Raw genomic sequence first — 20,777 nt, forward strand, 5'->3', positions numbered from 1 at the left:
ACAATAGAGAAACGCGACAATGACATTATTATTACGATCTCTAAACCCCTGCCCATGCCCCTCCCCCAGCCGCAACCCCAAGCGATTAGAATTGTAAGCAAGTGAATTAGCAGAATGTGTAGAGTGGTGTGTGGAATGTGTGTGTACTGTGCCGCATGTGCATCAAAGAGCGTGGGCGAGGGTCGCCACCACAGTTGCGCATCGCCTAGGTGTCCGTCTTGATGTGCAGGTCAGGATCGTTGGCGTTTTGCAGCATGTGGTTGCGGCCGATCGAAAGTAGCATTGCCATCCCACCCCAGAACACCGCCAAGATGATCAGCACCACGAAGATGGTCTGCGTCAGGGTCGGAGTCATTAGTATATTACAGTCCCAGCACGGCTTCACGTCGTATTCCAGGTCCAAGCCAGTGCCCTTATCTGAAATCAATATAAAATGGTTGAGAAGACCTCCTAAGTCGACATTCTAAACGATCGCCGAAACGTATGCAATATCTTATGTTCTGGTAACTTTGCCCAATTTCTTAGTTGTTTTGACAAAGATCACTCACCTTGCCAAAGGATATCCAGGTGAAAGTCGAAGAAACTAAGTCGCCCCGCCGCCGGAGAATACACTGTGATGTCCGTGCAGCAAAAACTGAACTGGAAGCCGAAGAAGTAGAGATCGCGTGGATGGTGGGTGTTGTTCCTGAAGATTATGCGCGTCAGGTACCAATTGCCCTGCGATGGCACCAGCTCCATGACCAGCGGACCGTCTTCTGTGTCCAGCACCAACACGATGCCACCGAAAATGTCCAGGCCATTGAGCAGGCCCACCTGCACCACCTCACTGCCCGGGGTGAGCTGCACGTTCGTTCGGTTGAAGGGGGAGAACACGGAGGGGCGCTTCTTGGTGGCCAACAGGATGTTTCGAAAGGTGAGGATGACCATTTCGTGGCGCAGCACGGTTATGTTATCAGCCTGGCTGTAGTTGACCAGCTGCGGCCCGATATCAGAGACGCTCGGCATTCCATCGGTATTCTTCGATGCCTCCGATCTAATGGGCATGGCTTTGGTCTTGTGGGATGTGCGACGCCGGAGCGCTTTGTCCTCCTCCGTGTAAGCGGTGTACACATGCACCACCGGGCAGTCCGTGAACTGATAGGTTGCCACCGCCATTGCAGCGTCTGAAATAATCAATTTCATTTTATAAATACAGCGGCCAAGTAGTAAAATTTTTATAGCTCACCGTCTTAATAATTTCAAGAAATCAGTAAATATTCCTTATTATATGTATTTATATGCATATGTATATAATAAATGGGATTATGTTACGTAAAATAAAGCTATTTATACTTCTTTCTTTTTATACTAAACAGTAATTTTTGATCATTAATTATTCAACAATTGTAAATCTTTAACCTACCGTGAGCTAGCAAATTGCGGTCGTTGAATCTGAAGGCGTGTATCTGCCCTTTTTGGCACGACAGCTCCATTTCCGCCTCCAAGCTGCCCATTTCTTCGACCTGGGGGGTGTGCCAAATAATCGCAGCCACCTGTTCCACGGCCTTTAGAGGCTCCTCCACCTGGCTGTAGAAGTTCATGGGCTGGATCTTGCTGAGGTAGGGAAAGCACACGTCGCAGTTTATATCCTTGGCCGCTAGCTTAATTAGAAAGATATTTTATCAACAAGAATGCTCTTAAATATGCGAGTTGTGAGCTACCTCCGAGGCCAAGTAGATGATTATCATATTATTCGCCTGCAGATTTCGTATTATCTCTTGAAACTGTGCCGTTTTCACAGGCCGAAAAATGCTGCTGGCTTTAGGGCTGTAAAAAGGAGCCCTTATGGTAAATTACATATATTTTTGATTGCTTAAACTTACGTATCAACTCCCCAGACCAAAACCGGTGGTGAACTAGTCACCACCGCTGCAAAGGAGGAGATGGGAATTATGAACAAAAGACTTGCGAAGAAATACATCTTGACTTTTCAGGAGCTCAGATTACTTATATTTGAATAATAGATATTTGAATTACAGATCTGGCTTGCTGATGTGATATTATAAGGCTTAATAAATCAATAAATGCTTTATAAGTCTTTGGATACTATATATTGGTAACAGTTGTTCTAAGTCCACTAGTTACATTTTAATTACGATCTTATTCAACTAGCTCTGTTTAGACACTTGTTGCTTCCACATGTTGCCCACGATCCGTAATTATGCGTAAGCGACGGCAATAAAGTTGCATTGAAGAACAAAACAACAAAGTCCAAAAATATGATAAGATAAGAACGGGCTTATCAAACCAACGTCGGAAAGAGAGGCAATCGGTTCTGGCCAGGTGCGGCTCCTCAGTTTGCTCCCGTTCCTCTTTTCGAATAGACGTTAGTGCGGTCCTAACGCGGCTAAGATGCCAACGTGCCATTGCCACTGACTAACTGATTAACTGACTAATGTAATCAATAGGCAATAGAAGAAGCGAGTGAATTGAAGTGTAGTGAACACAAACGAATCGAAATCGAATACGAATATGGCGCAAAATACGCGCAACTCCGATTTATCGCAGATAGCGGTCAATGCCAACAACATACCCGATGGTGGGTGACCCAAATCCCCGAATTTCCGATTTTTCGAACTCCCGATTACGTATAATTGATATACAATTTCTACCCCCCACCAGACAGCGTCGACTGTGGCATCAAGGGCCTGGGCTGGTGCCGCGGCCCCGGCTGCCAGAAGTATGCCAGGCTGCGCACCTTCATCCTGGTCCTGGCCATCTCGGGAACCCTGCAGGGCGCCTGCGAGTCCTACTTCCGCGTGTCGGCCAAGCAGGCTTCCTTTCAGTTCGGCTGGAATCCACTGTTAGTGGGTGAGTAAGCGGCATTATCGCAAAAATGGGAAAATGCTAACCCGACCAGGCAAAGATAATTGAGGTGTTGGCCCGGTTCTATGTGAAGATTTCAGTTATCTTATCAGTTTTGCGATATTCTTGACGATTGCCAGTGTCTGGGAGCTGGGGTGCTCTCTATTTCCCACTGGCTTCCATAATTTTGTTTAATTAAGAGGCATATAGTCCATAACTGAATATTAAAAACAATACAATTTTCCATTTAATTATGTATATTATTTATGTATATTTTTCAAAGGAAATCAACAATCCTATTTTATTATAGCCAAACTACTCAGGCTTACCTTTGTACACAGTTTGAAGAATGGGGCTGGTAGTATTTATTCGTCATCGATTTGGTAGATAAGCAGTACGTTATGGTAGTACAAATTGCCGCGTAATACATTTTTTGTATGTTTTTGCAAATGGACACAAAAAAGAACTCAAGCGGAAGTGGCTTTTACCTCGATGAAAGTGGCTTTCTTACGTATATAATAACTTTTTTCACTGTCGCGTTACTCATACGTCATATCTCACAAAGGGTGTTACTAACAATTTATTGTATGAAAAATATAGATTGGCTGCTGGTGGCCAGTGGACTGTTCCAGGCGGTCTTTGCGCTGGCCTTCGCCTACTGGGCGGACGTCTATCATCCCATCAAGTGGCTGGTGGGAACGCTGATGCTGCAGGCAGTCACCTGTGTGGTCGCTGTGATTCCCTCCATCATGAACTTGTGAGTAACTGATACATTTACTTAATAAGCATTTGCTTTCTGAATTATGCCTTTAACAAATAACTCTTGCTCACAACTTTCTTTCAGTGCCGATGGCAGCAAGGCGAAGGATGCTCTGCTGGATGCCAATATGTGCGCCACATCCTTGGCACAGTTCCAGAAACTCACACTCACCGAGGCCCAGAGCAGCAGCCTCACCCTCGCGATGCTCTTCGTCCTTCAGCTGGCCCTGGGAATGGGAGGACTAGCCTACTATACGCTGGGGGTCAGCTACATCGACGACAACTCCCTGTCCCACGATAGTCCGGCGGTGATTGGTGCTGCTCTGGGTGCGCGCGTCTTTGGCCAGCAGGCGGGATCCTTCCTGGTGCTTGGAGTGGGCCTCACCCATGTGGGTTGGTGGCTCGGTTGGGTGGTACTGGCACCCCTCATTTTCGTGGGCGCTGTGCTCCTGGGACTGTTTCCCAAACGGCTGCCAAAGACGGTTATTCACCAGGCGGCCCAGAGGATCATCGAGCAGTCGACCATGCGCAACTTTGGCAGCCAGTTCTCAACCTACATGGATGACTCAGACTTCTGGCCATCGCTGAAGAGGCTCTTCAATAACCGCCTGCTGATGTTCAATCTGTTGAGCATCATGTGCGTGCAGAGTGCACTCGTGAACTACGGCCTCCAGGAGGAGAGCTATCTGCAGAGCAGGTTCTTCTTGCCCTACAACGAACAGGATGGCTTGGCGGCGGAGTGGAGATCGGCCTTCGTTTCCTACTTCCTCAAGCCGCCAGTAATGGCGGTGGGCATGCTGATTAGTGGCCTGATCATCTCGAAGGCTCAGTTATCCGCCCGCAAAATCACGGGTATCAACATAGGCCTCAGTATCCACCTGGTGGCGATTTTCGTCGGCCTGGTCTTTGTCCAGTGCGACGTGGGCGCCATTGCCGGTGTGGAGGGTGGTAAGCTGAAGCAGCCCTATTGCTCCAGCCAGTGCCTGTGCACGCCCACCGCCTTCATGCCCGTCTGTCCGGAGAACAGTGCCGTCACCTACTTCTCGCCCTGCTACGCGGGCTGCACCAAACAGACCACCATCAATAGCTTTGAGTTGTACGAGGGCTGCAGCTGCAGCGGGGATCAGTCCCTGAATTCCACCGGTCAGATGAGGGCCACCGCGGGAGCTTGCAGCGCGGACAGCTGCCAGAGTGCCATCATCATCTTCCAAATCATGAGCATTTCGGTGGCCTTTCTGATGGGCATCGGGGCCGTTGGAAAGACGTTGATCACCCTGCGGGCTGTCCTGCCACAGGACAAGTCCTTGGCCCTGGCCTTTGAACTGATGATCGTGGGCCTCTTCGCCTATATTCCGGTGCATCTCAGCTACGACATTGTCACCCGTAAGTGCAATTATTAGGTTGCTGTTAAATAGAATCTAATATAGATTAACTTTCTCTGATTAGGTACGACCTGCGTTTACTGGGCGCCCAACTACGAGCGCTGTCTGCTGCGAGAAACGCCGAAGCACGGCAACATCCTGGACATTCTCACTGCCTCATTGATCCTGGCCAGTGTGCTTTTCGACATACTCGTCTACATATTCGCCAAAGGACTCAATCTCTACAACTGCAAGGTGACGGATAACAACTACACACCGTCTCTGTACGCCCCAATTCCGCATGAGGATACGACTACATCGCCCAGTGCTCCTCGTGGAGGAAGTCCAGTGACCACCACCACCACCTCCTCGCCCATGCAACGCAGGGATGCCGCTCCAGAACCACGGATAGAGACGGCGGTATTCCGGAATCCCAGTTCGGTGACTACTTCGTCGGGTGGAGCACAGAGCATTGTGGAGCCCAGTGAGAGTGGAGTCACCTATGCACAAGTGGTCTTCCCACCAGACAGACGCAAGCCAACTGACGGTAGCACCAGTCCCAAGCGTTTGGCCGTCCCTGCAAACGTACCATTGCATCTGCTCTCCGAGTCCGACGTTCGCAGCCAGTTGGGCAACCTAAAGTCCTTCAATCCTCCCAAGCAGGAGGCGGACAGGGGTCAAGACACTGTAGACACCGACGATGTGGTGGTCACCCAACCGCAGGTTCAAGCTGTGCTTCCACAGGTGCAACGCCAGGCTCAAACGGAAGTCCCTCCAATCGCCACAGACTTCCACCCAAACCATGACAGTCCGAGGCCACAAAGCCCCGAAACGGACTTCTGAGGGGCCACACCTAAGTATTCTAATCTGTTTTTATACATTCGTAAAGTTAAGATCGATCCAATGTGCCAATACCAATCATTTGAACAAATAAAGTTATTCTTCATTTCATTCAAAAAGCAAATAATATCATTGTTGAATGTTAAGCAGAGGTTGGTTTATATTATTAACCAATATTAAGTTCGATGCAGTTTCTGGAGATCAGGTTTTGAAGGATCTTCTTTAATGTAGCTAATTGGTTCACAGAGCCCCAGACATCCAGTCTCCGGTCAAGTGACAGATTAAAGTCGTCATCAATGTTCCTTGAAATGATCCCAAGTATTATGCTTGTAACTTTTATAGTCAAGAATATATAATAATAATATTCCCTGCTAGCATTATGTATAATAACAAATACAAAATAGTATAAAAACAAATACATTATAAACACTAGATATTGTTCATTAGTTATGCACGGCATTGTCCACCGATAATAGACAACCAATTAAACGGATGTTTGGTTTATTCGTTCATGTGGAGAACTTGTTCTGTGTAATTCTATTTGGCTTGTGGTTTAGAGACCGTGTCCAAATGCAATTGTCAACACTTGAAGTATTCATAGACGTACTTTGTGGATACGAGCCCGAACCGAAACTACTTCCAGTGGGACACTACTGCTCCTCCTCTCCAGAGGATCCATAACCACAAGAACTTGCAGCAGACCATTTTACTTTTAGTTTGCCTGCGTGGATATGCTTTCTGTCTATCTCAATCACGCAAAAAAAAGCTTTTCACATATATGTTTTAAAATATGTTGAAAGACCCATCTGAATATATATATCTATATATATAAAAGCAGCGTAGTTAAAACAATTTACGTAATTTATAGAATAATTTAAATGACAGTATTTGTCTATTCGAAAAGATCGAATAGATATTGAATAATCTTTTTTAATTGATGGTTTTTACTGAAACGGTTTTAAATATATAATAACCACCAGCACTCTCTGATTTTCCTCCGTAGTTTTCTCTCCTTTATGCTGAATTAGTCGCGGATGTAACAACGAAATTTATAAAATTGAACTATTTCGGTATAAAGTTTATAGGCTGGCAATGTGAAGAATAAAACCGAATAGTTCGAGTTCAAAGTCCATCATATTTTACTTAAAAACGAAACAAGGAGCTACAAATACATAGAATTATTTAGAAAAGATAAGCTTTTGTGCTGTGTATAAGAGCATTATTCTAATTATAATTGCATTATTTGATATAATGGCAATCAAGATGAATTTGTTCGTCGTCTTTCTGATGATGTGGTGTGCATATTATTTCACAGAGGTAACCAATGGTTTTTAGAAAAAGAACATCATTAAAAAGCTACTTTTAGGTTTATTCCTTAGTGGAATTTTCAAACGTGCAGTGCGAATCTCTGGATAAGGACATTGCGGTGTTTGAAAATTGTTTTCTGAAATCCGTAAACCGATCTTACAAATATGTTTCCATTAAAGTTAAAATCCTATATCCCATAACCAAAGTTAAGGTATATTGAGTTAAATGTATATATTTATAATGAAGCGATTATAATAAGGTATCATTTTTCAATTCAGGTGCGTTTTGGTGTCTATAAACGTTTAAATGGCTATAGGCCATTTCTCTACAATATGACTTTCGACGCGTGCCGATTTCTAAAATCGTCGAAACCCCATCCGGTTGTCCTTTATTTTTACAATTTTATTAAAGATTATTCCAACGTGAACCACACGTGTCCCTTTAACGTAGGTATCCACGAAGTTATTAAAGTAAATATTCATATTACATTTATTTCAGCATGATATTGTGATGGAGTTGCCGTATCATAGTATAAATAATAAGGTCACCAAAATACTGCCGGTTCCGGAGGGAAATTATATGATTGAAGCGCATTGGATAGCCTACGACATTGATCGAGCTATAACTAAGTTCTATCTTAATATAAAGGAAGATTTTAATTAAGAATGTATTTAAATATAATTGAGTGTTGGATGTGGATCTTTGTAAAATTCTTAAATTTCCTCGACTATCAGATAGCCATTACTCCGTTAGTGGGAGTGCGATGTTATTGGCCAAGAAATCAAACAATATATAAAAAACTATAACAAATTTTCCAAAGTCTGGTTGTAACAGTTTTGTGCGGAGACAAACATCAGGAAATAAACTTGCGCTGCGTCTAAGTCTCTGGAATCTGCATGTCTAATCTAAACTTTCGAACTAAGATCGAGTAGTTCATACGGCTATTAAAATAAATCGTCTAGATATTTTGTTTGTTTCTAGTTTTCATGGTAACCACATCTTCTTGCCACAAGAAGACCACAAGACTGTTTCATGTCCCGTCAGTTGTCGGAAAAAAGAAAAGACTACAGCTGGATCCTTAAAATGCTCCAAAACAGATTGATTCTGCTGATCATTAACATTGCATGAAACTGCGTCAACTGCGAAAAAAAATAACAGCGGTACTTGAGTAGCCTAACAAAAGGGTTTCATTTAAATTGAATATATATAAGGATTGCATACTTTTGGGCGAAATGTGGTTCAAAAGCGTTTAGTTATATCAAATATATTAGGTATATTTTAACTATCGTGAAAACGTGCAGTTTTCGTTACTTTGAGTTTTCCCTTTACAGTAACTTCATTTTTTTTAATTTTTAAACAACTTTTTAAGTACTTCAATTTGTGTTTTCTCAGATGATTCGAAGAAGTCCGCTTATAACATTTATATGTGAAGAATACTTAGCTATAGCAATTAATAGACCAATATAATATTCATCTGATTCCATTAGAAATTTCTGTAATTATCCTTTAAAGATCCTTTCAGCCACGTTTTGCTGTAAACTGCACGCATTTTCCCCATTCCCAAATTCGGTTTTAAGAAAAAAGTACGAGATAGGAGTATTTTGGTTTTCAGTATAATTTTATTTTTTCCTTTATTTTAATATAGGTTGTTTGCAGTTATTTCGTTTAGATTTATTTTAATTATTTTTGCGCTTACAAACTAATTAATAAATTAATAGTTAGCTTAAAAAGAGACTTAGGTCGTAAAACTCAAAGGAGAAGAACTAAACATGAAACGCATGAAGATGGTTCTTTGAATTAAATACAAAAATCATAAAGGGAAATACTTTCAACAGAATTACTGTGTGTTCGGGGGATGACCTTAGTCTGTCCGTCCGTCTGTCCGTCTATCTGATCTGTCCATCCATTGGTTTGTTTGCCCTGTAGACAGCTAGTTTTCGGCACTTGAGTTGGAGTATTATTTTTGGTTTCTCTTCACATTTGAATGCGTTTTCATTTTGGATGTTCATTTCCTTGTTTAATCCACGCTAGCCTTAGACAATTTGAGTCTCCGCAGGCTGCAGTTTGTGTTCTCTGGGGCAGGATCCTACGCCCTGCCCCAAACGAGTGAGTGCACTTGGGCATGGCAAAACTCGGCGTCTACAGGGCGGCCAACTTCGGACTGGGCCAACTCTGGGAGGCGGGAGACCCCTTTGGAGCTTGGCCCTTTTAGTTACTCACACTTCCATCTCATGGCTGCAGCAGTTCAGCATCTTTTCGTGGTTTATCTTGTGGGTTTGGGTTTGGGTTTGTCGGTCTAAGAGTGCGGGGTGTGAAACGAAAGAGATAATGTGTGGAAAATCCTATAACAGATTTCGCATAAACATTAAGGACTTTTCAAACTAAGAGTAATGCAAAATTATCGACTAAATAATTATAACAAAAATAGGACGAGTTTGTCTTCATCTTACAATTTTAGCTTTTCATCTTGTTGATTTTGTGTGTTTTCATTTTCTTTTTGCAATGTATCTTCATCGTCGTGACTTTTGAAGTTTGTTCTCAAATATAGTTATTAGTTTTACACAATATTTACAGATATTTTTGGGTTTTTCGTTTGCAGATAGTTTAAAAGTTTAACAAACAATTTTGATAAGCTTTCATTTTGTTTGGCTGTTGTTTCCTTTCTTTTCTGTTTTTTGTTTTTCTTTTTTTGTGAATAGCTATACAATCTTTTAAATATAGCTTGAGAATATGCTAGAATTACTATAATTTACTACTTGTTTTGTTATCGCATTGTTTAATTTGAAACATATTCATATTTATGGTGTAGTTAATATTTTCTCTTGTATTTTTACAATAAAAGTTGGAATTAAAGGTAAATTATAAAAATAGCAGCTGGCCTTTTCTTGTTTCACTAAATTGTATTTGTATTTGTATTTATCGATCAATGTTGAATGTTTGGAAATTTGAATCCTACTTTCCTGTCCTTTGCTTCTCGGGTTTACTTTTGTTTTTTTACAATTTACATCTTATGTCTCTGACTGCACAATGCAAATTATCACATATTATTTCATTTAATTTCCCTTCTGTCCCTTTTTTTCTTTTTCTTTGTGTTTTCCCTGGCACTCTAGAACACTTTATCGATTTGCATTTGTATTTCTGCTGCTGTTTCTCTCCGTTGGCCAAAAACTTTACTTTCGTCAAGTATTATTTTGCAGCCAGCTTACTGAGTGGTTGTGTGTGGTGTTCTGGGTGTGTTTGTTTATGATTCTTATGTTTTTTTTTTTTATTCGTAGCGTTAACAACGTGGAAACAAACGGGTAAACAAAAATAAAAAGTATTAAACAAAAAGTGGAGGCGCAGCAGCGCGCCATTTAAAAAGAACTCCTATACTCGCTTCGAGTTAACAGCGGACGTTAACAGCGCCAGCCGCAGCCGCTGTTAGCGTGCAGTCTATCTGTGTGGTTGTGTGTGTGTATTTCGTATGGATGTGTGTGGAAATGCGTGTGAGTGTGTGTATGGTCTGTATGTGTGTTAAACAAATATCACAATCGAGAAATTAACAAAACGGCGGCTGCAGCAGATTAACAGCCAGCAACAACAGAACAGTCCTTAACCGCCGGTTAGTCTACCTAACACACACCTAACACGAGCATAACATGTTGGTGCTGCTGTTACTGTTGCTGTTCGTTGCTTGTTGCTTGTTGTTATTGGCCTAATACTTTCGCTGCTCTCCTCGGCCCCGCCTCCTTCGGCTTAGAAAGAGACTGCGGCTGAGTTAACATTACGGTTTTCATTCTTAAAAACGTTCATTTCCCCCCACGCCACGCCTCGCCTCGCTGCGGTGCGTGTGCGTGGGCGCCTTAAAAAAACAAACACTGTGTTTCGGGCCACAGCAGCAACAGCTTAGGACATGGGACCGTTGGCTGTGACTGCCGCTGCTGCCGCCGCTGCTGACGTCACCTGCTGCACCTGCTGCTCCACCGATACCGCTGACTCGACTGCACTGCTGCCGTTCTCGGCGCTGCCGTTGGGAATGCTCGTGGGTACCACCGCGGACGCTGGACTGGTGGCCACGCCCGTTACCGCCACCGCTACCGCAACCGCTCCAGCGGCCTGCTGCTGAACTGCCTGACCAGCGGCAGCCGGGGCAACGGCACTCTGTACCGCCGGTGCCGCTTGAATGGCGGGCGTGGCCGGCGGGGCGGCGATCTGGAGCTGCATCTGCAGCTGCTGCAGCGTCTCCTGCGGGATGTTCGACTTGAGAATGTTGTTCTCGAGCTCCAGCTTGTTGATCTTGTCCATCAGCTCGGAGATGCGCTCCTTCAGCACTTCCACCTCCTCGCGCACCGCTATCATGAGATGCGACTTGACCAGATCCTGGAAGAGTACAGAGAGGAGAAAGGTTTCATAAGTATGATGTTAAATAAAGGGAGTTTGCTAAGACTAACATTTTACATCGCAATATCGCAAATGGGAATATCTTCATGATGATATTTGTATATATCACTTTTTTATCACAGTTTTAAGACGCTTTGTGGGTATCTGAGCTGGCAGTATCTGCGGTTTACATCCCACTCAGTGTACCCTTTGTAAAGTAAGTAGTAAGCACTGCAATTTTAAATATTTACGCCGCAGATTAGCAGTGGCATGATGTTGGCTTAGCTCAACTTACATCCTGTTGCCAATCTCAAAAGAGCGTAAGGGTCTGACTCATTGCTGAGATTCACGAAAGACCAACAAATGTGTGGGGCCATTCATAAATCACATTTTGTGCCAGCAACGTGGCGAATGTTTGCCCAATGTGGCGTGTTCGCGTTGTATATTTGCTTTATTGGCTGTGTAAATGCAAATGTAAATGGCTCGCCGAAGAATCAAATGCTTTCGTGTCATTGTCAATGCCACAGCCGCAGAACAGAACACGTCATCGAGACCGAAACAAAACCGAATCGGCACACAACATCCACGGCTCACCTGCCTCACCTGGCTGGCCATGCAACTTGTGAAAATTTAATAAGCCCATTAAAGAGGCAGGCCGAAAAGCGAACGTCGAAAGGAAAACGCGTGCAGCGCAGTCGAATAGAATAATCGTTCGTTTTCTATGCATTTAGTGGCACGTGTTCAGGTGATTTTTCCCATGTACAATGTGAAATGTCAACAGACCGAAAAAAAAGGCAGGCTGCTGATTTTGGGGAGGAAAATGTTGCCTGCGGCAGTTCCGTTTCACGAAAGAGTTTTCTTTCTTTATTTTTTCTTTCTCGACTCTCCACTGCGATCTCTATAAATAGTCACAGCTCGAGTGCTTTCGTCGTCGTCTTCACTTTCAACAATTTCTTTCAACATTTTCTTGTTGCTGTGGCCTGGTTTTCTCAGGCAATGCAACAACTAAAAGTTGAAAGTAAAAATCGCACAAAGAAAAAGCCCACAAAATCAGCAAAAGGATATGGGGTTTCGGAATACATTAAAAACGTATTAAGTAAACGTGCACGTCATTATGAGAAAATCGTTGGCAAGCCGATAAAAATGTTTAAAATAAATATCACATTAATTAAAGAACTCTGAACCACGCCGTACGCCGCGTATTTCGTATTTCGTACGTCCTCTGCTCTCATTAGTCATTAGTCATACTACACATTCTATACGATATAAAGTACAAATGTATATCGAAAAGGCATGAGCATGAGGCATGGAAAGCCATCGAAAAGTCGCATGTTCTGGCAGCGGTGCCAAAAGCAATCGCAAGAGAAATCATATTTTGCACGTTTTTCGCTTTTCGGCTGTTTCGAGGGGCAAGCCAATAAATAATGTTTATAAAAATACCATGTTGTATTTTTAGATCCCGCGCTTGACCGATCAATAAGTGCAAAAATTACCAAAATTAGAAGTCAACGGGGGAAAACAGATTTGATAAAAGTCGACTCAAAAAACAACCACATTAGCAGCCGCTTTGAACAAATGCAAACCGGTTCATACCGCTTCGACTTGTTAACAATGAGGTGCAAAAATACATATATATGTACATATATGAGAAATATATAAATGTATATAAGGGAGGGCCAAAAGCGAGTAAATGGTTCAGAAATCAAGGCAGGTGTGTAAAGCGTTTCTAGCATTCTATCAGCTTTTTGCACCATCTCGAGGGGTTTATGATAAAAATCGAAGTAGATAAGCGTACGACGGGTTATCTGTGATTCAGGTAAGGGAAAATGAAAATAAATGCTAATTATACACACTCGGGGAAAGATACACACACTCGAGCTGAGAATAGGAGAGAGGGAGAGAGAGATAGAGACTTCTAGGCGGAAAAGCGGGTTGGGTTCTCCTGCTGGGGTCAGGTCACGCGCTTCTCCAGAGGTATCATCTCTGCCTCTGTCTCTGTCTCTGCTCTCCAAGTCTCCGCCGTCTCCTGCAGTTCTCAGTTTTGGTTTTCTTGGTTTTTTTCGGTTTTGGTTTCGGTTTTCGGTTGCATTTCTCAAACAAACATGGCGGACATGGCGCATTGAGGTTGAGGTTTCTTTTTTCCATTTTGTACACTTGTCGGAGATCCTTAGGTAGAAATTACAAGAGCCTTTGTTGCCCAGAACAAAGGACTCGGCTCCCTGCTTTTTCCTCTTTTTTTTGTTTTTTGCTCAAATCAAAGGAAGTGGTGTCTCATTTTTTGCACTTAGCGCGGAGTAATTTATCAGCGAAAATAAATTGACAAGTGACAGGCACAAGTACGGTGGTTTTTCGTTTTTTGCTTTTTGTTTCTTTTTTTTTTTTTTGTTATTTTCGGTTGCCTTTTTGACGACATTGAAAAGTCGCCAGAAAATCGCGCAGCCTCACGAAATGCGACGAAAAACGAAGGAAAATCGATAGAAGTGCATCTAGTCAAGGTAAATGGGGTTCTTTTTTGTTTCGTGAAGGGGAAAGGGGGGCAAGGGGAGGAGGTGGAAGAGGCTTCTGCGAGGTATACATACTTTTGCATTGGGCACCATCACATAGCAGGGGCTGTCGTAGCCCTTCTGCCAGATCTCGTATAGCCAATTCTCTGGCTGGCGCAGCGACATTGTGCCCATCATATTTGGCTTTGGGTTTGGATTTGGATTTTCACGGGGTTGTGTGGTTGTGTGTATCAATAATTTTTGGTTTCTTGCTTTCTTTTTCACGGAGACTTTCTTCTCCCACTCTTGCACTTTTCAAGTATATTTTTATGTATCAGTTTCAGTTTGGATCACAGTTGGGTTTTATATTGTAATTTGTGTACTTTGTGTATTTTCACTTCTTTTCTTGCGTTTTTCGCTGTCGGCGCTGTGTGTTTGTATGGCAAAAGTTTAGCAATAACTGAGTTTGCTGTTCAGCTTTCTGTGAGATTTACGAGACCGGCGCAGAGCTTTTCTGATATTTTCGAGCTTTTCTCGATTGAATTTACTGCGATTTGAGCGTTTTGCGTCTGCTTGTAACGAATTAATGTAATTCACGAGTCTCTGGTTGGCTTTTCTGAATTTTTTTTTTGGTTGGTATAAAAAGTAATTGTTTTTTTTCTTTTATTTGCTTTTGTTATATATATTAAAACTGGTGCCAGCTATATTTGTTGGCGATGTGGTGTGTAGCAAGTTGTACTGGCGACTGAACGTCTGCGTGCAATTAGTGCGGATTTTATATGAAATGGCAGTGCCTTTTGAGTGAAAGAGAGCGCTCTCTCTCATTGCGCAGTGCTCTCCATCGCCAATCGCGCTCTCTGCGACTCTCTTGTGTATCTGTATCTGACCACCCGACTATGGGTATATCCATCAGCATTTGCCAGATACAAAGTTACTCAGATACTCAGATACTCTCTGTTTGTTTTGACGCGTGTTTTCTCATCAATTTACAAAGACTGCCACTATTTATTCAATCCACATATATGTATTTACGTATTTATTTATCTTTGCTGCCGCTCATTTGCCAAAATGTTTGACTGAATTCCCAAACAGCCAGCCGGTTTTTTTCGTTCTGTTATTTAAGAAATAAATACATATGTTTTTTCCAGTCACTACGACGCAAAAACTTTATGACACTTTTGTTTATCTCTCGCTCACCAGCTCCGCCGCTCGCTCTTTTATTTTCTTATTTTTTTGTATTTATTTTATTTATTTTTTGGTTGGACGTTCTTGTAGATACTTTTCCGCTTGCCACGCGGTGGTTTTCGATTACTACGGCATTTCTCTGGGAATTATGTGTGTATGTGGGGTGGGTTTTCTTACCTTTTGCGCATTGCGTTTTCCAACTAACCGAATTAAGTCGATTGGAGTCAACAATAAACAAAATTCCTTGACAAAATTTAATATTTTTCATAATTTAAAGGCGCATTTGTAGGGATAGCCATTAAAAATGCTTAAGTGTATAAAGTAAACCATAGATGTTTGATCCAAAAAAAAAAAAATATGGTATGTGGGTTAAAGTCTTCGAATAAAATATAATACCAATGACAATGACAAACTTGGAACGGGAATTCAAGGGCTTCGAAAATTGCATTGAATTAACTGAAGAGCCCGCAGAACGAAATGTATAATACATAATATAAACGAGCAGAACGTGAACGGAACGTATCGATTTCACGCGCATGCTGAAGGAAGCGTTTTCTGTCAATCCATACATGCCATATAGATTTCAATCTATATAGGAACAAACGAAAAGCTCGACGCATCAACAACAAATTGTTGAACAAAAACCGAAACAAACATCCGCGTTAAAAATTGTAAAAGAAAAATAAAAGAAGACAATATTTTTAGTAGTCGCCGGCGGAGAAAACAGCAATTAAATGCACATTTAAATAAACAAATGGCATGCGGTAAAATAATAAGTCAACAATGGTAGGTGGGTAGGAAGAGAAGTTCCTTAATTGCTACACAAACTGCGTAGATGGGATAAAGTTGGGATCGTCATGGGTGGGGTGGTGTCGCATTTGTGGGTTGATGTGGGGTGGTGAAGGGCGCTCTCGGAAGCTGCGAGTGCTGAGTAAAAGGGGCGTGTGTTTTAGTTTGTTTTTTTTAAGGAACTTAAGGGGCTCTAATTGCCTTAATGGAGAAAACCAATTCCGGATGGGAAATATAAAAACCCAACAATTCCGTCACAAGTATTTAAAAGTTGCATGCAAGAATCTCTACCTGCCCTACTAACTTGGCAACATATACCACGGTTTGCTATGTTATCAAGAAGTATTACTAACTTAGAGATAACCAGGTCTTGCTTATCATTGTTATCATTGAATGCGATAGATAAGTCGATGCAAAGACGAGGAATCGTCTATCTTTGCAAGCCATTTGAAAAATTCTAAGAGCCATTCAGAAAACTTTCCTACACTGCTGGCTTATGGCGGTTCCAACAGCTTCTATGATCACACAGATTTTGCATGCACTTTGTTGACGACTGTGTGTGTAAACAATATTCATTAAAGTGACACATACATATATTGCACACTAAATCCACAACAAAAACAATGCCTATTCTTTGTTTCTGTATATGTGTTTTGAATCAACAAATGAAAATTTCGAAATCGTCGCCGCGTCTGGCAATCAATAAAAATTGAATCGCAGCCGGGAGGGGGAGGTCCGAGCAGGAGGCAATCCACGATAGAGCGAGCGAGCAACAATAACAAGTCGAAATGTTTTGTAACAGCCTGATTCCATCCCAAAGTAGGGTGATGATAAAGAGGGGGGTGTGCCGAGGCACTCATCAACACGCCCACCCCCCAAACTTACACTCATAATATAAACATTTGCACACATGCGGAAAAGTTATAAAATATTTGAAAAGTCCGAGGAATTAAAAATTAAAGAGCGTGTGGAAAATTACAGCATTTCTCTGTTGTTGACTTCGTTGTTGATTTTCGCACGCCCCCAACACGTGTTCGTATGTGTATGCTGAGTTTTGATGGGTGTGGCCGCTGTTGATTCGTTGTTGAAAGGGGTAGGTGTAGTTTTGTGTGTTGTTTTAGACAAAGATTGCCGATACTTTAATATTATATCTAATAGTTAGGCAACATAGGGGAAACATATATATATCTCGAAGCCTAAAGATTTGGCGTGGGATTGTTTAACTATCTATCTATATACCTTTTAATCTACAAGCCCAAAATATCGCTATCTGTTATTTTGGTTCTCAGTCTGGCATGACACGAAGATTAAGAGCTGAACTGACATGCAACACAATTAAATCTGATTCATTTAGCGGCGCGTGTCATTAAGTTGTGAGATCAACGGGAGAAGAGTGTTGATTTCGTGTGGGAAATTCGTTGCTTTAATGGCAATTGTTTTTGTAGATAGTTTCGACTGGACTTTGAGGCCAATTTGAACGAGTTTTAATTGGTTCCATAGACCCAAGTGATGATAAGATAGGCTGTTATCGCCGTACCAAACCTACAACAACCCCTTGACAGGCTGTCTAAGCTGCAATCCTCACCAAAACAGGGCTATAAAAGGCAAAAGCTGGAGCAAGGGGTAAAGGTGCACTGAGCCGTCCATCAGTCTCCGACATAACACACAATTCATAGCAAATGTGGTAGCCGAAGCACCTTTGAAAGCGAAAGGCGGTGGGTGGGGCCAGGGGGATAGGAGCGACAGGCAGTCTCGGACTCAGTGGAAATTTACAAGTGTTTTCCTCTACTCAGTCGTTTCGACGGGTAAGGAGAGAAAAACGCTGAAGATTCAATAAGCAGTTTATTATTTACATTAAATTTTAGGTAACAATTCATACTTCAAGAGCCCTTTTGTCTCGTCTCTGGTCTCAAGAGGAGACGCTCAAGATATCAGTGGAAAATTTATTCAAATTGATTGGTAAGTTTCCATGCGCCCGCCAATAAATTGAAAAGATTTTCTTGTAGAAAAAGGAAAAATATATGACCATTGTGTTTTAAAAATATATTGTAATTATCAAATCCACAGATATTGCCATATCCACTATATACTGACTGAAATAGTTTTTCCCCACTCAACATCTCATTCTTCCAGCAATAATATTTATTGAGCTCGTTTAGAAATTCCCTTTCTTACTTTGGTCAATCGACAGAATACGTTTTGATTAGTGATTTCCTTATATTGACAAGAAAAAAACATCTGCGTGTGTCCATCGGTATCAGTATCAAATAGATACAATTAGACAATTACAACTGACTGACGGCTCAGTTCAAATTGATAAGACTCTGTGCGAGAAGAGTTTAAAAGGAGGATCCCCCCTGCCACTATTCTATCCACGTGCCTTCGACTTGGTTGAAAGTCATCGAGACACGCGCCAGTCTGAAATATATAGGTAATTATTTGGTATATGTATGAACTACATATATGTGGCCCAGTTTAAATAAATCATTTAGAAATATGTGTACATATATCTTTGAACTAATCGAAAAGCCTACGCAAATGAGGAAACTATTCTATTTCACTATTCTAACACATCTTTTTTGATTTCAGCCTTGGAGGGGCTAATTTTTGAGGTAAACAAACTTTGCTGATTTTAAAGAGCAGACTAGAACATATTGGTTCTATTTGCCTTTGGATCTTGGAATCACGCAACAGGGAAATGGGATGAGTTGGCTGATAAGAAAACACATTAAACGAGTCGCACATAAAGACGTGCCACACAGTTTAGCCAGACGAAAAGGCAAACTGATAAGGAGACGCATAAGCAGATAAGTTGATAGTGGTTCAGTTTCTTTTTCAACTGGGGAATGCTTCGGACAATTTTCGCTTTTGATTTGCTTTTAATGAATTTCAATTGTTTGCCATTTAGCAGGCATCCATACGTCAGCAGCAGAGTAACAATAAAATCGAATAGAAATCAAAACAAAGAATTCGCTTTGAGTTGAGTCCGCTTAGAACAAGTTTCGTTTGCGATTAGCTCACTTTCCTGCCTATATATTTTGATAAGAACATTTGGTAGTTCCGTTTTCTTTTTATTATTATTGGGCTGATAACGGCTTTTATTTGTGTTGAGCGGCCAAGGGAACACCTTGAAACATGGGTCATTTTCAAATATTTGTATATTTGTGTGTGCAATGGCTACTAAAAGTCGAAGCAGCTGTCTGTCAATATGTCCATCAAACGGTTTCCCTTTTTTCTCGACCAAGCCAAACATTTGTCTGGGACGTTATTTGGCACCAGCAAAAAAAAAAGTATGTATATGTATGTTCGATTTTCGGAAATTGCAAACAGATGATCGACAGGTGTGACGCGATCAACAGTAAATTGAGTGAAATGGTGAGAACTGTAAATAGGATAGAAGTTGAAAAACCAAAAACTTATTCGTGGGACCCAACTTGGTCAAGGAACTATTTATTTAGTGGCATATGAGTTTCAAAGAAATGGACCAAGAAACGGGAAAATTAACAAGAAAAATGGATCGCCGAAATGTGCAGTTTGTCAAATATTAAAATGTCTTATATCCTCGTTTTTGATTGAATATTTATTCTTCTTTAAAAACAGGAACGACAATTGGTTCCTCTTTTGGTTGAAGTTCTCAGGAAGTACTTGTTATACTAAACTCCCAGTTTAACTTTATTACCTATTTTAGCAACAGTTTCACCTTGGATAAACTAATATTTTAAAAAATAAACCTGTCATCTAAGCCTTTAAATAGACGCCAAGTTATTGCAGCCTAGCCTTTTCCGTAACCAGACCCAAATTACACTACGGGTCATAAAAGACTTGTTGAATACTATTTTCTTTTTGGTCAATCATCTCATGCAAAACTAATGCGTCAGTCGGGACAGGAAGAAGCCAAAATAAAAGTGCAAATTGCATTTAAATTGTCCGGCTGTTGCAGTCTCGGTGAGAGCCATTAAATCGCTTTATGGCCCGCAGTTCGGTCCTCGACAGCCACAAAAGGTGCTCACAGGTAAGCAAAGATACAGGGGATACAGGTACAGATACATTTACAGATTCAGATACAGGGGCTCGCCCGCTAATTGCATTCGAATGCCCACGAATTTGTTGTAAAGAGATACGACCACGGCACGTGTGGCTAATTAACTTCTGGCCGAGTGGCGAGCATCGCAAAGATGTCGCGACTTTTCAAGGTTTATATATCTAACATTACTTTGAAATCCTTTCTATATAAACTATATATCTTATATGTACGTATAATTTGCTTGGACTATTTTTAGGCAATTCGGTTGAATAGACTTTCATCTTGACCTGAATTTCTCCGATGTTTCTATTTTTTGTTTGTTTCTTTGGCGTCTTTCTCTTGTTTATTTTGGTTTAATAACACAAACTCATTGAATTCGCGTTCAATTTGTTCGTGCGTCTTATCCTTGTGACCATTTTTTTGCACTATAATTTAATTAAAAAAATTTCCGAGAATTTATTTGACTATTGGCGACACAGAAATTCTGGGTGAAGGACAAACACGCCAAAAACCAATTACTCAAAAATTAAACTAGCTGAAAACGTTGTGTTGGAACATAAAACCATTTGTTTTCTGGCGAAACTGTCATTTTTCCACTAAACATTTTTAAATAATTTCTAGCTTGAGGTTAGACTAGTTAGGCTATAGACTAGTTACGATTTCCTCGATTTTGAAATTAACTCTGAGTCATTAGGAATGAAGACCCTGCATATTGAACCCTATTGCGCCTTCCTAGAATACAATTACCCCTATCAAATATTTGGTCACAAATCAAAAGTTCTTTTTCCACCTTTGCCAAAAGGGTCTCAAAACTCGGTAAACAAA

The 20,777-nt window shown here is 41.5% G+C and overlaps 4 protein-coding genes across 6 annotated transcripts in view; 2 read left to right on the top strand and 2 right to left on the bottom strand.

The window, feature by feature from the left end:
• Positions 1 to 70: 70 nt before the first annotated feature.
• On the bottom strand, positions 71 to 2,028 carry LOC122626281. The gene is made up of 5 exons (XM_043806477.1): positions 1,863 to 2,028; positions 1,701 to 1,806; positions 1,403 to 1,640; positions 549 to 1,163; positions 71 to 417 (listed from the first exon to the last, which is right to left on the bottom strand). Exons 1-5 carry the CDS (start codon positions 1,958 to 1,960, stop codon positions 206 to 208), a joined length of 1,269 nt encoding a protein of 422 aa, XP_043662412.1. The 5' UTR covers positions 1,961 to 2,028; the 3' UTR covers positions 71 to 205.
• Positions 2,029 to 2,350: 322 nt separating this feature from the next.
• On the top strand, positions 2,351 to 5,928 carry LOC122622579 (solute carrier organic anion transporter family member 1A1). Its single transcript, XM_043801146.1, has 5 exons — positions 2,351 to 2,578; positions 2,662 to 2,850; positions 3,445 to 3,601; positions 3,689 to 4,986; positions 5,050 to 5,928. Exons 1-5 carry the CDS (start codon positions 2,512 to 2,514, stop codon positions 5,805 to 5,807), a joined length of 2,469 nt encoding a protein of 822 aa, XP_043657081.1. The 5' UTR covers positions 2,351 to 2,511; the 3' UTR covers positions 5,808 to 5,928.
• A 1,127-nt stretch (positions 5,929 to 7,055) lies between these two features.
• LOC122616489 lies at positions 7,056 to 7,775 on the top strand. Its single transcript, XM_043791993.1, has 4 exons — positions 7,056 to 7,121; positions 7,171 to 7,323; positions 7,391 to 7,558; positions 7,611 to 7,775. Exons 1-4 carry the CDS (start codon positions 7,056 to 7,058, stop codon positions 7,773 to 7,775), a joined length of 552 nt encoding a protein of 183 aa, XP_043647928.1.
• Positions 7,776 to 8,711: 936 nt separating this feature from the next.
• Positions 8,712 to 20,777, bottom strand: part of LOC122615335 (protein bunched, class 1/class 3/D/E isoforms) — a 36,673-nt gene continuing 24,607 nt past the window's right edge. For 2 of the 3 annotated variants that reach the window (XM_043790381.1, XM_043790382.1), the window contains exon 3: positions 8,712 to 11,471. In XM_043790381.1, the coding sequence (XP_043646316.1) occupies positions 10,998 to 11,471 (474 nt within the window). In that variant the 3' untranslated portion in view covers positions 8,712 to 10,997. Of the gene's footprint in view, positions 11,472 to 14,050; positions 14,699 to 20,777 lie in introns of those variants that run through there. The other variant, XM_043790383.1, reaches the window with a different exon arrangement.

Source organism: Drosophila teissieri, chromosome 2L, assembly GCF_016746235.2.
Source record: "Drosophila teissieri strain GT53w chromosome 2L, Prin_Dtei_1.1, whole genome shotgun sequence".
In the NCBI taxonomy this organism is placed as follows: Eukaryota; Metazoa; Arthropoda; class Insecta; order Diptera; family Drosophilidae; genus Drosophila; species Drosophila teissieri.

Bases quoted from the DNA above. Each gene is read 5' to 3' on its own strand.
- LOC122626281 (XM_043806477.1), bottom strand. From the start codon at position 1,960: ATGTATTTCTTCGCAAGTCTTTTGTTCATAATTCCCATCTCCTCCTTT. The intron at 1,641-1,700 runs GTAGCTCACAAC...TTTCTAATTAAG, and splicing joins TCATCTACTTGGCCTCGGAG to CTAGCGGCCAAGGATATAAA. The intron at 1,164-1,402 runs GTAGGTTAAAGA...TGATTATTTCAG, and splicing joins CCGCAATTTGCTAGCTCACG to ACGCTGCAATGGCGGTGGCA.
- LOC122622579 (XM_043801146.1), top strand. From the start codon at position 2,512: ATGGCGCAAAATACGCGCAACTCCGATTTATCGCAGATAGCGGTCAAT. The intron at 2,851-3,444 runs GTGAGTAAGCGG...TGAAAAATATAG, and splicing joins CTGGAATCCACTGTTAGTGG to ATTGGCTGCTGGTGGCCAGT. The intron at 4,987-5,049 runs GTAAGTGCAATT...TTCTCTGATTAG, and splicing joins CAGCTACGACATTGTCACCC to GTACGACCTGCGTTTACTGG.
- LOC122616489 (XM_043791993.1), top strand. From the start codon at position 7,056: ATGGCAATCAAGATGAATTTGTTCGTCGTCTTTCTGATGATGTGGTGT. The intron at 7,122-7,170 runs GTAACCAATGGT...AGCTACTTTTAG, and splicing joins GTGCATATTATTTCACAGAG to GTTTATTCCTTAGTGGAATT. The intron at 7,559-7,610 runs GTAGGTATCCAC...CATTTATTTCAG, and splicing joins ACCACACGTGTCCCTTTAAC to CATGATATTGTGATGGAGTT.